This window comes from Papaver somniferum, unplaced genomic scaffold, assembly GCF_003573695.1.
Source record: "Papaver somniferum cultivar HN1 unplaced genomic scaffold, ASM357369v1 unplaced-scaffold_150, whole genome shotgun sequence".
In the NCBI taxonomy this organism is placed as follows: domain Eukaryota; kingdom Viridiplantae; phylum Streptophyta; class Magnoliopsida; order Ranunculales; family Papaveraceae; genus Papaver; species Papaver somniferum.
In genome coordinates, this window is record NW_020624377.1 from 2563826 (window position 1) to 2579018 (window position 15193).

At 36.8% G+C, this 15193-nt stretch overlaps 1 protein-coding gene across 1 annotated transcript; it reads left to right on the plus strand.

The window, feature by feature from the left end:
- Nucleotides 1-1698: 1698 nt before the first annotated feature.
- Nucleotides 1699-14808, plus strand: LOC113336107 (structural maintenance of chromosomes flexible hinge domain-containing protein GMI1-like). Its single transcript, XM_026582105.1, has 36 exons — nt 1699-2237; nt 2344-2376; nt 2661-2738; nt 2853-2908; nt 3057-3140; nt 3440-3512; nt 3756-3811; nt 3900-4002; nt 4228-4296; nt 4425-4511; nt 5230-5277; nt 5471-5603; nt 6131-6189; nt 6285-6413; nt 6783-6873; nt 7002-7036; nt 7187-7259; nt 7426-7608; nt 7760-7906; nt 8570-8591; nt 8684-8798; nt 8891-9007; nt 9122-9237; nt 9657-9846; nt 9940-10051; nt 10152-10246; nt 10648-10746; nt 11119-11185; nt 11596-11681; nt 11768-12046; nt 12155-12550; nt 13018-13132; nt 13328-13523; nt 13621-13812; nt 13930-14244; nt 14344-14808. The coding sequence occupies exons 1-36, from the start codon at nt 1878-1880 to the stop codon at nt 14609-14611; spliced, it is 4677 nt and encodes a 1558-aa protein (XP_026437890.1). The 5' UTR covers nt 1699-1877; the 3' UTR covers nt 14612-14808.
- The last annotated feature ends 385 nt before the right edge of the window (nt 14809-15193 follow it).

Consider the following 15193-nt stretch of genomic DNA (forward strand, 5'->3'; position numbering starts at 1 on the left):
ATTCATATAAACAATAATATATGACTTATCAGGCGTCACTTCAGAACTTCATCCAGATATGTGGTTTAGCTTCTAACTATTGCGTTGATGATACTGCCCCCACATCTATGCACTCCCTGTCAGTCACTTATTTCGACGCAGTTAAGAAGCAAATCCCAAACCAATTTTCTATGTCTGCTAGAGATTCCATTTATTGGCAGTCAACCGTGTTAAGCATGCTCAAGATTACCTTTTGGCCATACCCATTAGTGGTCTGAATCAATGTCTTGGACCAACACAGTTTAGAGCTGTAGTTTGCTACCTCCTTGGTATCCCCTTGTTTGTCGACGAAAGTCTATGCTCATGCTGCAATAGACACATGGATATTTTCGGTGATCATGCTCTTTATTGTGCTAAGGATGTTGGGATCAAGTTTCGACATGACCTGGTGCTTGACGTAATCGTTGATATCTGTTGCAAAGCTGGCGTGCCCATACGTAAGGAAGCTTCCCTTGGTCTTCTTTTTGATGATAATAGAGATTTGCGCCCTGCTGATATCCTTGTTCTTTACCGGGAAAATGGTCAGGATGTTTGGATGGATGTTACCGGAGTCTCACCTTTCACAGGTGAAGGTATTCGCGCTTTTGTCCCATGCCAAGCTATTTCCAACGCTGTATTACGTAAACGTAACAAATATTTAGATCAACGTGTTTCACATGGATATGGTTTGGGTGTCCTAGCCTTTACCACGTTGGGGGAATTAGGTGATGATACTTTGTGTTTTTTTAAGAGATTGAAGAATTGTCTAGTTTGTAATGACGTTAGTAGTAGTGTAGGTAAATTTCTTTTGTATATGTTAGGTGTTGCTCTTCAAAAAGGTGTTGGTGCCCAACTTGTTGCTAGGTTACCATCCAAGGTTTTATACGAGTCAATTGATTGATTTTAATCTCTGATGACCAAAAAAAAAAATCAATAATATAATATCTCTTTAAAATAATAAATTTTCTTGGTCCCAAATCTATTATTTTATAGAAATTGTACTGTATTATTTGCAGGAGACCAAAATTTTACATCCAAAAGATTAAATAGTTCCCCAAATGACGTTTGGATATCACAAACAAAAGTACTTTTGCTTCTCCAGAAGCCGAAGTCAATGCCAGAAGTTAGCAACAAGAATAATTTGCTTCACATAAAGTAATAACATGTTTCGACATCAGAAGTAGAAGCGCTTTTGTTTCTCTAAAAGCAGAACTCAATCCCAGAAATCAGAAAAAAAAGTACTTTGCTTTCAAAAAATTAACTTCTAAAAGCCGTTCTGAAATTCCATACCGATTTTTGACTTTTTCGACTTTCAGAAATCAAGAAATAATTTCTATACTATTCAAACAAATTCGTAAACTTTTTTCCTTCAAAAAAAAAAAATCATTATGAAATTGTGGTCCCAAAACCAATACATATACCCAAAAGATCACATCACCGTGATGGCAGATCATAGTAAACACCAAAATGGAACCCACCCACCTCAACGGTTCAGTTAACACCACACCAAACCGACCATCAGAATAACAATACAACAAAACAAAATCGTATCCTTCATTAACACGCGTCAGCCTACAGAGCGTGCTGATTGGTCTTTCCTTTCTGTCTCCTCAGTAGTCTCTTCCTATTCCTAGCTATAGTCTCTGAACCCTGAACCAAAAAAGAAAAAGAGAAGACTTACACAAAAATAGAAATCATTATTCCCCCAAATTCAAAACATCACTCAGACCTAACTTCGACCTACTTCGTCGTCTCTCATCCTCTCTGATCTCATCCACATTTCTTCCTTTTCATCTTCTTTCTCCGAATCACTGAATCTCATTTTCTAGCTTTGATTTTTGAGAGATTTCTGGTTAAAAATGGAGAGTAACAGTAGTGGAAGGAAAAGAAGATATGAAGAAGTAGAAGATGGAGAGGAAGAAGTTCGCAAGGTTTATAAGTTCAGAGTGTTATTACCGAATGGACTTAGTGTTGGACTAACACTGGAACAATTGAATGATCAGATGACTGTGGAGAAGTTTCTGGAACATGTTAGGATAGAGTACGTGAGGAATCTGACGGATAGTAGGGATGAAACTGTGAAGAAGAAATCGAAGAGGAAGATTGATTGGATGTATGAGAGGTTGTATTTACAAGATGTTGTTGATGATTATAAGTGGAGAGATAGGATCTTTTTCGGACGGTATGAGCAGAAACAATGGATTCTGTTGAGACTCAATGTAAGTGTGTTTTTTAGGGTTCGTTTTTGATTTGTTTGATTTTTATGTGAGATTTGTTGATTAGGCTTTTTGATGATGATTTTGGGTTGATTTTGGTGTGGTGTAGGATGGAACAGAGAATCCGGCAAACAAATTTGAGGTAAGAAATTGTCAATGTACATTCAATTGTCAAATTAACAAATTGAATTTGAGGCAAGAATGTTGAATTTTGAGGTAACAAATTGGTTATCTTGGCGATAGTCAATTGAAGCATGTCAATTTGAGAGAAGAGATTGAATTAACAAGATTGGGATTCTAACTCATTTTTGCAACAACTTTGGTGTTTCAAGGAACTGAGATAGCTAGCCTTTTCTCTTTGATTCTAAGAAATCTAGCATATAAAATTAGGGGCTTTGCTTACCTGCATTATTTTTACTGTTGCAGAACATGTGGGATGTTACTCCAAATACATCAAAGCTTCCAGATTCCTATACGTTCTTGACTGCTCTTGCCGACTTAATTGTAAGTTCCCAAAGTTCTGTACGAAACGGATGTGTTTAATTGGTATCTAGTTGTTGTTGGTCAGGTTGCATGGTTGTACTTCTAATTTAATCCATAATGTGGTTGATTTACCAGGATAATTCCCTGCAAGCAGTATGGTCGAATAACGGTAATGAGAGGCGAATGATTAGGTAATGCGGTTATGATATTTTGCTTTTATTGTTTAGAAGCAGTGAACTTTCTGCACTTTTAATTGACGAAAAATCAGTTATGGATAAATGTAACAGTATCAATTTTGAAAACTTATAAACATAAAGATCATCCCCACTTTATGTGCAGCGTGGTTGTAAAAGATGATGCGATTTTAATAGCTGATACCGGGCCGGGGATGGATGGTGTTGGTGAAAATTCTATAGCCAAGTGGTATGTTCGACCACATTTTCATGTGTCTTAAGACTCAATTCTTGTTGCATAATTATAGCTTCTTTTGTTAGTTACTTATTTGCAGAGATTTTGAATATATTCTAGAACATATTCGTTAAGGGTGACACACTATGAGTCCAAACTGATGGAATTGTATCCTATGACAGCAAAAGGAAAATGTTTGGTGTACTGATCACTAAGCACAATGGAGGTTCACACTTCTGAAATGTCAAGTATTGTCTACTTTTATTCCATTTTTTTATGCTAACTTTGTTCTTGACATGCAACATTTTATTTAGGGGTAAAACGGGTTTGGCGCTTCATAGCTCATCTAGAAGACAAGCTATAGGTGGGAAGCCTCCATATTTGAAGGTAAAGCTTCGTGCACATAACTGTTGTCTGTTCTATTATTCTGATACAAACAAAGTTTATTGGGACTAGATAACAGGAACATGGATACTTCCATAAGAGATTCATCGGTCGATCCTTTTTATTTTTCGCCTGGTTTGGGAATCTACAATTGCTTGCTCTTGCTCCAGATTAAGCGGTCTTTTTATTAAATTCATCTATAATAATCTATCTTGTGGATTTAAGCATGCTTTCTAAACAATGCAGCCCTTTTTTGGTATGTTTGGCTATGGAGGACCTGTTGCATCAATGCGTTTAGGGAGGTATGGCTTTCTACATAGTTCTTCACTTCATTATCTTCCGTTCAATTAAAACATCAACATCACTTATGTCATCTTTTTTTCATAACAGGCACACTATAGTTTCGTCAAAGATGAAGAACTCCAATAAAGTTTACGTGTTGCATATAAAGAGGGAGGCTTTGCTGCATAGCTCTAGTGGAAAGAGTTGGAAGGTATTCCTATTCTCTAGTATGAATAATGCTCTGCCCGAATGGTATGTTAACATGTATAATTTATCTGTTGAGGGTATTATAACCATTCATTGGTAACCTCCCAAACGACTAGCTAGCTACTAATGCCCAACTCAGCAAAAGCCAGTCTTTGATTCCTTATATATTTGAGAATGTTCTTGTCACCAAGGATAGCATGTTAACCTTTTCTGTTTGTTTTTGGCTTAGATTTCTGGGGGATTAAGGGACCCCTTAGACGATGAATTAAGTTCTTCACCTCATGGGAGCTTTACCAAGGTATCAGTTACTGCCATATGGTTATGTTTGTGCACATTTTATGATAGCGGCTTATGGGTGAAAGACATGTTATTTTGCTTTTACGGTACAATTAACTTCTGAAAACTTCTTTTTTGTATGCTTGGAAGGTAGAAATTCTTCAACCGGAACGAACTCCAATAAATGTCTTTCGGCTCCAATGCAGATTAAAAGACATATATTTTCCATACATTCAGGTCTGTTTATCCCTCTTGAGTCCTACCAAGAGATTGATCATCATTGTTGTTGATCTTTTTCTGCCATAAGCATCTGCAGTTTCTGTATCAGCGGTTCCTAGCACCATTTATTCCCTAATTTTGTTTGATCAAATACCAGTATATGTACTATAGATGAATGAGTGAGATTTGTTCAGGTTTGAGATGCTTCTATCATATATCTCATAACTGACGCGTTACATTTGATGCCATCTCTTTGGCTTCTCCAAATAGAAATCTTAACCTAAAGCACATGACTTGAATTGGATATAGTAGTAAAGCATGTGATGCTTCTATCATATATCTCATGACTGATGCGTTACATTTGATGCCATCTCTTTGGCTTCTCCAAATAGAATTCTTAACCTGAAGCACATGACTTGAATTGGATATAGTAGTAATGCATGTGCCGCAGTTTTAGTGACTGCTAGTTTGTTCTAAATGTGAGTGTACTATGTACGTACTGCTTGCATTTTTGGAGGCATAATTGTTTGTTGGGTAAAGTCATTCATTTTCTCCATCATTCTTGTGTTATTCTGGCACATTTTATCGATTTTCGCGGTCCTCTTTCCTGCTAAGTAAAGTAAACATGTCTCTTGGGAGATCTTTCCTCCTATCTTCATAACCAAAATATAACCGAGTGAATCTTTGCTTAACAAAGTCCTCGTTGATTTCTTATTATCTCTTTTTTGCATCGCAGTATGATGAGCTTATGACGGGCAAAACCCGCAGGCCAGTGGAGTTTCAGGTTTGATTTCTGTGGCTTAGTTGGAATGTTCTTGTTCTCAGTGAGACCATCTGGTTTGTTTTAGGCTTCCTATCAGCCTCAAACATCCCCACAAATTACTGACCTTTATGCATATTTTCGTCTTCCCATCCTTATTTCTAAATTTTATCTAATTCATAAGGAAACTGAAAGGGATCTGTTGCTAATGATTTAGGTTAATGGTGAAGATTTAGCTGAAATCGAGGGGGGAGAAGTGGCCATTACAAACTTGCATTCATGTAATGGTCCTGAGTTTGTTCTCCAGCTTCATTTTTCATATGAGAGTGGTGGGACATCAAGAAGCCCAGGTAAAGTTTGCATATATGATAGCTCTAAAAATGTATTAGCAATAAAGTCTTTAAAAGAATCAACAAAAACAAAACAGCTGAAGAACTAAAGACGGTTAACCAGCTTTACATCAGTCAACAGTACCTGATCAGTATTCTTAACAGCACAGTTTTCTCCCACTCCACTTTTCTTCCTCAAAAGCACATCAATTGTCTGCAATTTCATATGCTCAATTTCCAAATATTGTTCTATCTATCTGAGTATCTGACATGTTCTTTTATTCATGAATGACCAATACTATCCTTATGGGGCAAAACATGCGTCCCTGAAATATTTCTAATTAGTAGTTATGAAGGTTCTGAAAGAGATGAGCAAACAGTAACTTTTTTTTTTGAATTTTATGGGGTATAATTTCCTGGGACAGATGAATGTATTTCGTAGACAACTTTCACGGGCTTGCTTAGGTTGATATGGTATATAAAATGCCGATTTGGTACTTTATACTCTCATCTGTCTCTGTCTAAATGGTATCACCTTATCTCTTCAGGTTCAAGGTTAGTCGAAGCTAATGCCAGACTGAAATTCGTCTACTTTCCTGTTCGTGAGGTAGGTCAAGATTGGTACTGTTATGACCAGCAACCGTAACTGGTTATTATTGTAGCATTTCAATATTCTTAATTGTTTGTAAATCTGTTATTTAGGGTAAAGAAAGCATTGATAGGATTTTGGAGAAGCTAGAAGCTGATAAATGTGGCATTTCTGAAAATTTTGACACTTTCTGTCGCGTATCCATTCGTCGGCTAGGTCGTCTTCTTCCAGATGCTCGTTGGGTGAGGCCCAAATTTGTTCTTTATATTCATTTTGTTTATCATCTTTTCTTTTGTTGTTCTTATCATTTTTTTCTGTATAAGGCAGATGCATTACCTTTTTTCCTTTAGTTGAGTATGCTGAGGCAAAGGATATCCATTATGCCTATTAATGAAGGAATTTTAAAATCTGTTGGCTTTTAGATTTATTAGTATACGAGGCAGTTTCTTAAGATGGACCTATATTTGCTTCTTCTATTTGTCGTCACTATATTATTACATGATTGTTACACCATTGGTGAGTGTATGGAATTGTTACATGGAAGGGGACATCAGACATGCATATCAATATCAAAACACTGATAGTGATATTATGTATTTGCTTTTCCACAGCCAAGGCTTCCTTTCATGGACCTTGAACACAGAACGGGAGATAAGGCAGAATTGTTGAGGAGATGTAGCTTGAGAGTGAAATGCTTAGTAGGTAACTGACTGCCTTACCCCTTTACTTGTCACTTATTAGTAACATTAAGCACACTGAGGTCTTCTCTATTTTTAGATCATGTATACCATCCAGTAAGTTTCTTCAGTGAATTTCTTCTGATTTTGCAGATACAGACGCTGGCTTCAATCCTACTCCTCCTAAGGTATTGAATACACTCTACAAAGACATATTTCTTGCTACATCACTTTCAGTCACCTCCAAATTCGTTGCAGAAAGTACCTATGTGCTTTTTGTCATTTCTTCTGTGAAATCATGTGTACTCTTGTAATAAGTTATACATTGTCAACTGTAGAATGATTTAGCGCCACAACATCGATTTACTACTGCTTTGAAGAACGTGGGTTGCAAACTGCTTGAGAAGGATGGTAATATTTTGCTTTTCATTGCCTTCTAAGGAACATGTCAAGTTATGTATCTTCTATTGTAATATCAACACCGACATCATGGTGAAGTCTGGTGATTTCTATAGCTAGATTTCTCTAAAATATAAAGACCTTCCAACATATTTGAACTTCAGTTTTCTATTTGCAGGAATTAAGCTTGAAATACACAGAGATCAAAAGGCTTTGAGTCTATTACAACTCGAGGAGGAGTATGAAAAATGGGTACTGCAAATGCATGACGCATATGACCAGGAACTTGGTTGTGGTCAAGATCATCCTGTTCTTGTGGTGAATCCAGCCAATAAAAAGGGGCTTGGTATCTCTTCCGATGGTAAGGAAGTCTATATACTTGACTCATACTCTGTTTTTCTTCTATTGTTGTTTCTTGAGAATTCGGTCTAGTTCTCTGATGTACTTCTTTAGTTTGTACTGAAAGTCTCTTGACCATAAACTGCTTACCTAGTTTTCTTTATAACATGCAGTTATAAGAGTGCACAAGTTTATAAAAAGGAAAGGTCAATCCTGGAAAGCTGGTAATTTTATCAAAATTATTCCCCGGGACAAGCAAGAAAAAATCTACGCAACCTTAGAGTTCATCTTGTTAGAAGGGTTTGAAGGGGATGCTGGTGGTAAGTACTCTTTAGAAACCAATAAATACAAATGCAGTGTTTGATTGTCTGCCATTATACTCAGTTTAATTATCATTCTTAGAGATAAAAGTTTATGTTTAAAGATAACGGGAACATGTGAGCATATCCAAAATATTTAGTAATGTAATCAAGACAGTTTAAGATTGATAAACTACTGTTTTAGAATAATACGCGGTCAAGATTTTGTCCCTAGTTTTATGTTTACCATATAGTATATTCAGTTTATATTCTAACATGGAGAATATCTCAAATAGCACACTCCTCTCGTTTCTCTGAATAACCAACATTCCTAGTAGCTTCAGCTGTAGTTAGCATGATATGTGTTCTGAGAGTTTCTGATGATTAACAAATGACATATGTTAGAGATCTTCTTGGCTTATTACTGTACCTGTCCTTCTGTATTTTAAGGTAACAATATATTTTTCTTTTATGGAAATGCTTTGGAACATGGAAATTTCACCCCCACACGAACAACTAACATATTGATCATACTACTAGTACATGGAACCTACACTAGGGCTTGTGGGATGTGTAGTGTTTTAGATAGATGCAGTCAAGATACTAAATGTCTTACTCTTGTGGTATTGTTTTACTCAAGAATGGTTATCAACATCAAATTTCTTTCTTTCTTGTTTGTTACAGGAGAGGCGCGCCTTATATGCAGGTAGATCTTATTATTTTAGATTCTTAAGTTAATCATTGTATTCCCAAGCCGAGATAATCCTTCCTGACGGTTTTTATGTTATTTGTTGAAAGACCAATTGAAGTTCCAGCTGAGAAAGGCTGCTTGCTCAAAGTTGATGATAAAAGTTCCTATTTGGATGTAAAACGCTCATTATCGTTCCCAGTCAATGTGATTGATTCTGGAGAGGTTGTTCATTTCCTTTACTTACTTAGAAGTGTTATTGTTTCCAGAAATTACTTCTTTAAGTAATTAATGTATAAATAAATTTCATTTAATAGTGTTCCAAGATGGATCCTGCTGAGTGGAACCACCAACTTGGGAGGTTGCAGCTAAAAGCTCCTTCAAAGATTGACCTACATAGTCCCCAACATCGCCAGCAGCCGAAGATTGATGGAGTTAGTTTATGTCCTTTTAAGTTCTTATGATCTTTTAAATTCTTGACTTTGGTCATAGTGTTCAACCATACGTCCTGATCAATTGTATCACTATCTTTGGGTTCGTTTATTTAGATCTGTACAGACTCCAGCGAGATAAAATGTCAGAAAACATCACTTGTCAAGTCGCGTAATAATGCCTCACAATGGAGACTAAGTGATGAAATTAGTCTTTCATCATGTAATCTAAGGTAAGGGACAAGTCATACATTTGTTATCTAAAAGCTACAAGTTTTCCTTCATGGATCATGTTGTTTTTATTTTGGTAATTCAGTCTGAATTTTCATGTTTTCCAATAATATCTTATTTTCATGCTTTCTTAGTTTGTTTTTTTGCTCGAGTTGTTGTACACCATGAAGTTAACCATCAGTATATCTAGAGCCTCAATTATGCATTTGGCAGTCTTGAAACCACAAATTACTGCAACACTTGTGAGTTAAGAAGGTTAGACTGCTTACAGAACATGATATGAGCGAGTTAGTTAACAAGTTAGAATAAATATTCATTGCTGCAAGTAGGAGTCTTACCTTAAGTATTGTTTGACATATTTGATTGGCGTTCATTTCTATTTGTATTTGATTGGCAATAATTTTGATACTCTATGCAACAGGGTTGGCTCATATTTTCCACCACTGTTCATTGAGTGCTACGATGAACACGATAACCACATACAATTCCCGTCTATTCCTGAATTAGAAGTTGCAGTCACATCCCGCTCATGCCGCCAAGGGACTATGATCATCCATGTTGACAATCCGAAGGTCAAATTTATAAACAAGAGAATGGTTCTCCAAGTTTCGGTATGATTATTTGTACCCCCCTTAAAACATCTTCCATAATATTATTTATTTGAATAGCATTTGTGATATTTCCATGACTGCCGTATCTTGTAGGATATTTTAATTGAAGGAGGAGACCTGGACAAGATTCGACCCGAGTACGAAGCATCTTTGGGGATAAGTTGCTCACATGATAAGCTGTTATCTGTGACCATTCCATTTACTGGTAAATCTCTGTACTCAACCAAATTCGAATACTTTACGTGTACTTTAAAACTCTCGTCGAAAACATTTCTTATATTTAACTTGGTTGTTATTTGTATCAGTTCACCCTGGATCCTTGCATCATGTCGAGGCATTTATCCCAGATCTAGGGAAAGAGTTGCTTCCTGGAGATGTAATTGAGAAAGTGCTGTTAGAGGTAATGCCTGTAACTAAACATTTGTCTTGTTTTTGTTGCTGAAGCATTACCTGTACAAATATCAAAGTTGTTGTTTGTTTATATGCAAGCATTCATATCTTTAGCCATCAAAAGCTATTGGATATGAATAACCCATGGATTGGCTTTTCCCTAGTCATTTTCTTTTTCTTTTTTGACATAGAACAAAGCATCTTGCTTTTTTTTTTTCCTTTAAAAATATGGTTTAACTTTATGGATCCCAGCTCTAGAACTATGAAATTTGGTGGCTGATGATTATTGTTCTATTCCATTTTGTGTCTTATATCTCCTTTTCCCATTAAAAGCATATGTAAAAATGTTCTGAACCCTTTTGCTTGTTGAATCCATGTTCCAACACTCATTTGCTATTGATTTTTCCCTAGATGTACGATAGTTATGGTAATCATGTTCAAGAAGGGATTGAAGTTATATTAAATGTGAAGGGATTTTGCTTTCAAGATAATGCTGGTCCTAAGCGGAAGGTGAGGATCCTTTCAACAATTTTTCTTTTGCTATTTCATCTGCACCTTTCCTTGATATACAACACGATTACATAGTAACATTTAGTTCCAGTGCCAATAAAAACACCTCTAGCAGATCTGTCAATTCATGAAATTGGCTTAATTCCAGGCCATTATATATCCTCGGTATGCACAGTTGGAAGTCATAAGGATTAAGGACATTTATGTCTCGGATTCTGCTAAGATCCTGATGCTGTAGCTTTTTTGCTGGCTACTTTCTCTACTTAGCCAAATTATGTCAATCGTAGCATCCATTTACGAACTAACATTTGATCAGTGTGCATGTGGTATATATTTCTTGGTCATGTCATACAATTTGAATGATGGTGTCAGGTGGATGCTGAAGGATCTATCATTCTTAATGGAATCCTGAAGGTCACCGGGAGCTATGGAGAAACTGGTACATTATTCCCTTCCTATATTTTTGATTTAACCTCTGCCTTAACATGTATCCCTCCTTTCAGAAAAGATTTACAATATTTCAAGTTATAAATGAAGGAATATAGAGCAAGGGACATGGCACTATTTCCGTGCAGTTTTCTAGTATACTGCATTTTCACTTCCGAATCAGTTGTGACCTTCCTGGCTTCCAGTTGCAACTTTTGTTAACATGAGTTCCCTTCTATAGTTTGAAAAAACTAGCTATGGTGGTGAGAGTTGTCTAGTATGACTTCTCTCACACCAACTTTCCAGCTCTGTTCTTCGGTTTATGTATATTTCCCTTTCAAAAAGAAATAGAAAGAAACTAGCTCGACTATTGTGATCTTTATAAAAAGTTAAAAAATTTCTTCTAATTTACACGTTGAACAGCTTTGTTTTCTGTTGAACACGAGGAACAATTGCTTTTTGAGAAAGAAGTCCAAATTGGCAGAAGAGAGCTGAGATTACTGTCCACGGTTAGTGCATTTTATGAGTGTTTTTTGTGAATCTTGTTGGAGATATATATGTATTTTCTCAGAAATTTCTACTGATTTTCTTTCAGTTACCTGGTAATTGTGTTGCTGGTTCACGACTAGACAGTCTCATGTTTGGAGTTGTTCGTTCAGATGGAACTGTTGATGAAACAATACATGATGATTTTCTATCTAACCGTTCACATACCCTGATACTAAGATCAGCATCCTCAGTATTAGATGATATTGAGTACACATTTCAGCAAGGGATGTGTCTTGTGGCTTCCATATTTGTTCCTCTAGAACCAGGGATTTTCAGTTTTGAGGCTGCTCATTCTTGCAACCCTGAACTTGTCGTGCTTGTTAAGGTATACAACAAAATTTCTGGTTATTAAGACATTAAGACTACAACTGTCTTTTATTATTTTTTGCACAACCATTGATTTGAATTTAAGATTATGGAAACTGATGCCTAGGTGAATGTTGTCCAAACTCCAACTATGGAGGTCAATTTGGCTGAGCATGAGGATGTGCCATTCGAAAGTCCCAATGGAAGGATGGTACACTCTCAGGAGGAATTTGTCTCTGCTTCATTAACGGCTGAGCATGAGGATGTGCCATTCCAAAGTCCCAATGGAAGGATGGTACACTCTCAGGAGGAATCTGCCTCTGCTTCGTTAATGGCTGAGCACAAGGATGTGCAATTCCAAAGTCCCAATGGAAGGATGGTACCCTCTCAGGAGGAATCTGCCTCTGCTTTGTTAATGGCTGAGCACAAGGACGTGCAATTCCAAAGTCCCAATGGAAGGATGGTACCCTCTCAGGAGGAATCTGCCTCTGTTTTGTTAAACTACAATCTCAGTGACGTGAAGGTATAATCATAATGTAGATGTTTCTTAAGAGTTTCGTGTTCTTAAAGTTGAAAGAGCTCAATATCACTGGTCTCGAAGTTCTGGGTTGGTTCCCAACTTGCTTAAGAGAGTTTCAAATCAATTAGGCTAAAAAAGAGAAGTTACATGCAAAACTGTGGTGTAAGGGATTAGATTTAGGATTTAGGAGAAAGAAATCCTTGTTGAACTTGGTGAAGTGGGAGCTGTGGCCACTCCTTGCCTCTGCTATTTGGTGGTCTAAAAGCTACTTAAAGTATAAAAATGATTTATTACCAGAATGAAGATGATTGTCCTGTATAATCCTCTGTCTAAAATGCTAAAATAAGCATTGGTACAGACCACATGAAAAGCCTGTTCCATAACTTAAAATAAGACATCAATATAGTCTTTCCAAGTGAGCAAATTATTCCCATGAATCTTCTGATTTGCTGATTCATTTTACATTGCAGGAACTTCGCTCTGATGTTGAAAGGATTAGAACATTTATTGGAGAGCAAGGAAAGAATCTGGAAGCGCTCAAAGAAAAGAAGACATGTATTGTACAAGAAATATCTGAACTGCAAGGTCAGATCTGTTTCTTTGATCTTTAATTGTTTTCTTGCTAAATTTCTTCTAACAGTAAATATTTTGGAATAACATGTCTTCATGAATAGTTGCTTCCTTCGGTATTTACTCGATAGAGATGCCTTACAATTTTCTTAGTTTGAACTGATCAAAATTTGACCCCAAAAATATTTTTTAATATTGATGCATCTCCAGATTTATTTGAGCATGAAACAACTAGCCAGTCGGGCAACTTTGTGACCGACAAAGAGGTTATTATCAGTCAAATCAAAAAGAACAATACAGCTGCTTCAGTTTTGTGCACACTTCCACCTCGCTTACAGTCTATGCTGCCAGGGATAGTAGGCATTGTTGCTCTGCTAGGATCAGTTAACACGGATAGCCTAAGCAGGTATTTTGACAGTACATTTTTATTTTCAAGAACTTGACTATGGATCGGGAACTATAACTAGCTAATTTTTGTGTTATTCTAATGCCTGATGTTGCAGGATGTTGGCGGAGTATTTGGGTGAAGACCTCATGCTTGCAGTGGTGTGCAAGTCCTCTGCTAATGCACGTCGTCTCGAAAATTATAAAAAAAGTGGAGAAATAGATCCTGCTGGTGGTTTGCATCTATTGGCAGCTGAGCTCGGAAGCACGATAGATTGTGGGTTTCTTGCTATATGTCTGGAGGACCTCTGGTAATATCGTAACTGTTAAGAACTATGCAATTTCAGAGGTTTTTATTTTGTTTGTATATGGTAGATGTGCTTCCTGAGAAACATTTTTTCACCTGATTAGTTTTTGTTTTTCGGCAGTCCATACAGTGGAGAGTCTAAAAGCAATGATCCACAGAAAAAGCTTGACTTGATAGATCCACCGGGAGAGACTCCATCAGGGTTTTTAGGGTACGCTGTCAACATGGTCAATATAGACATCCAGCATTTGCATACAAAAACAAGTAAAGGATATGATCTTCGACAGACCTTGTTCTATAATCTATTTGGAGAGGTCCAAGTTTATGGAACAAGGAAGCAAATGTACCAGGCACATGGATATATAAAGGAGGGAGCAATATCTTTGGATGGTGGCATTATAAAAGGCAGGGGCGTCGTGGCTCTCGGACCACAGAAGTAAGTATCTTTAACCTTCTCTTACTTGAATCGCTGATTCACTAATTTCATTGGAAGTGGGCTTCTCAATGTGCATGTGTCATTTGTGTCCAAATCCAGGGAGCCTAATGTCAGATTTCCGGTAGTGAACTTTGAAAGTCATCAACAACAGATAGATCCTGGCATTGCTAAGAAGTTGGAAGAGAAAAAGCTGGAGTTGGGTGAAATGTCAGTTGAATTGGCCAAGGTGTCTAAAGAACTTGACAAGGCAAAGAAACAGGTTGGAAAAAAGATGAAACGCCTAACGAGGCGTTGCGAAGAGTTGGAACCGTTTACAGAACTTCTCCCAGGTGATGAAGCTAAAAAGTTGGCCCGACAGCTGTTCTAAACAAATCAAAACTTTCTAGATACACAAAGATTTAATAATTTTGTAAATGTTGCAAGAAAAATGTAAATATTTTTTTGTGGGTAAAAACATCTAATGCCCGCTCTCAAAGCTGTAAATGTAAAACTGACTGAGAGATTACATACCTCGATCTGACTGAGATGCAATAGTACGTACGTAGTTTTTAGCTTTTTGTTTCACTCTATTACGAGTCAGACTTGAGTCAGACTGGCAAAATTGGAACACTGTATACAGCTCGATCTGACTAAAACACTGTACACAGCTCGATCTGACTTGAGATTCATGAGTAGTTTCTAGCTTTTTGTTTGTCAGTGGAACACTGTATACAGCTCGATCTGACTAAAACACTGTATACAGCTCGATCTGACTGAGATTCAAGAGTAGTTTCTAGCTTTTTGTTTGTCAGACTCGTATTATGAGTCAGACTTGCTAAATTAAAACACTGGATACAGGTAACCTGGCTGGGAATGAGTAAAAAGAGTAAATCGATATTCCACCGACTGCTATTTTTCATCGGTTTCTAAAAATAAAGCCTTTCCATTCTAGAAAAACGCAATTTCCAGG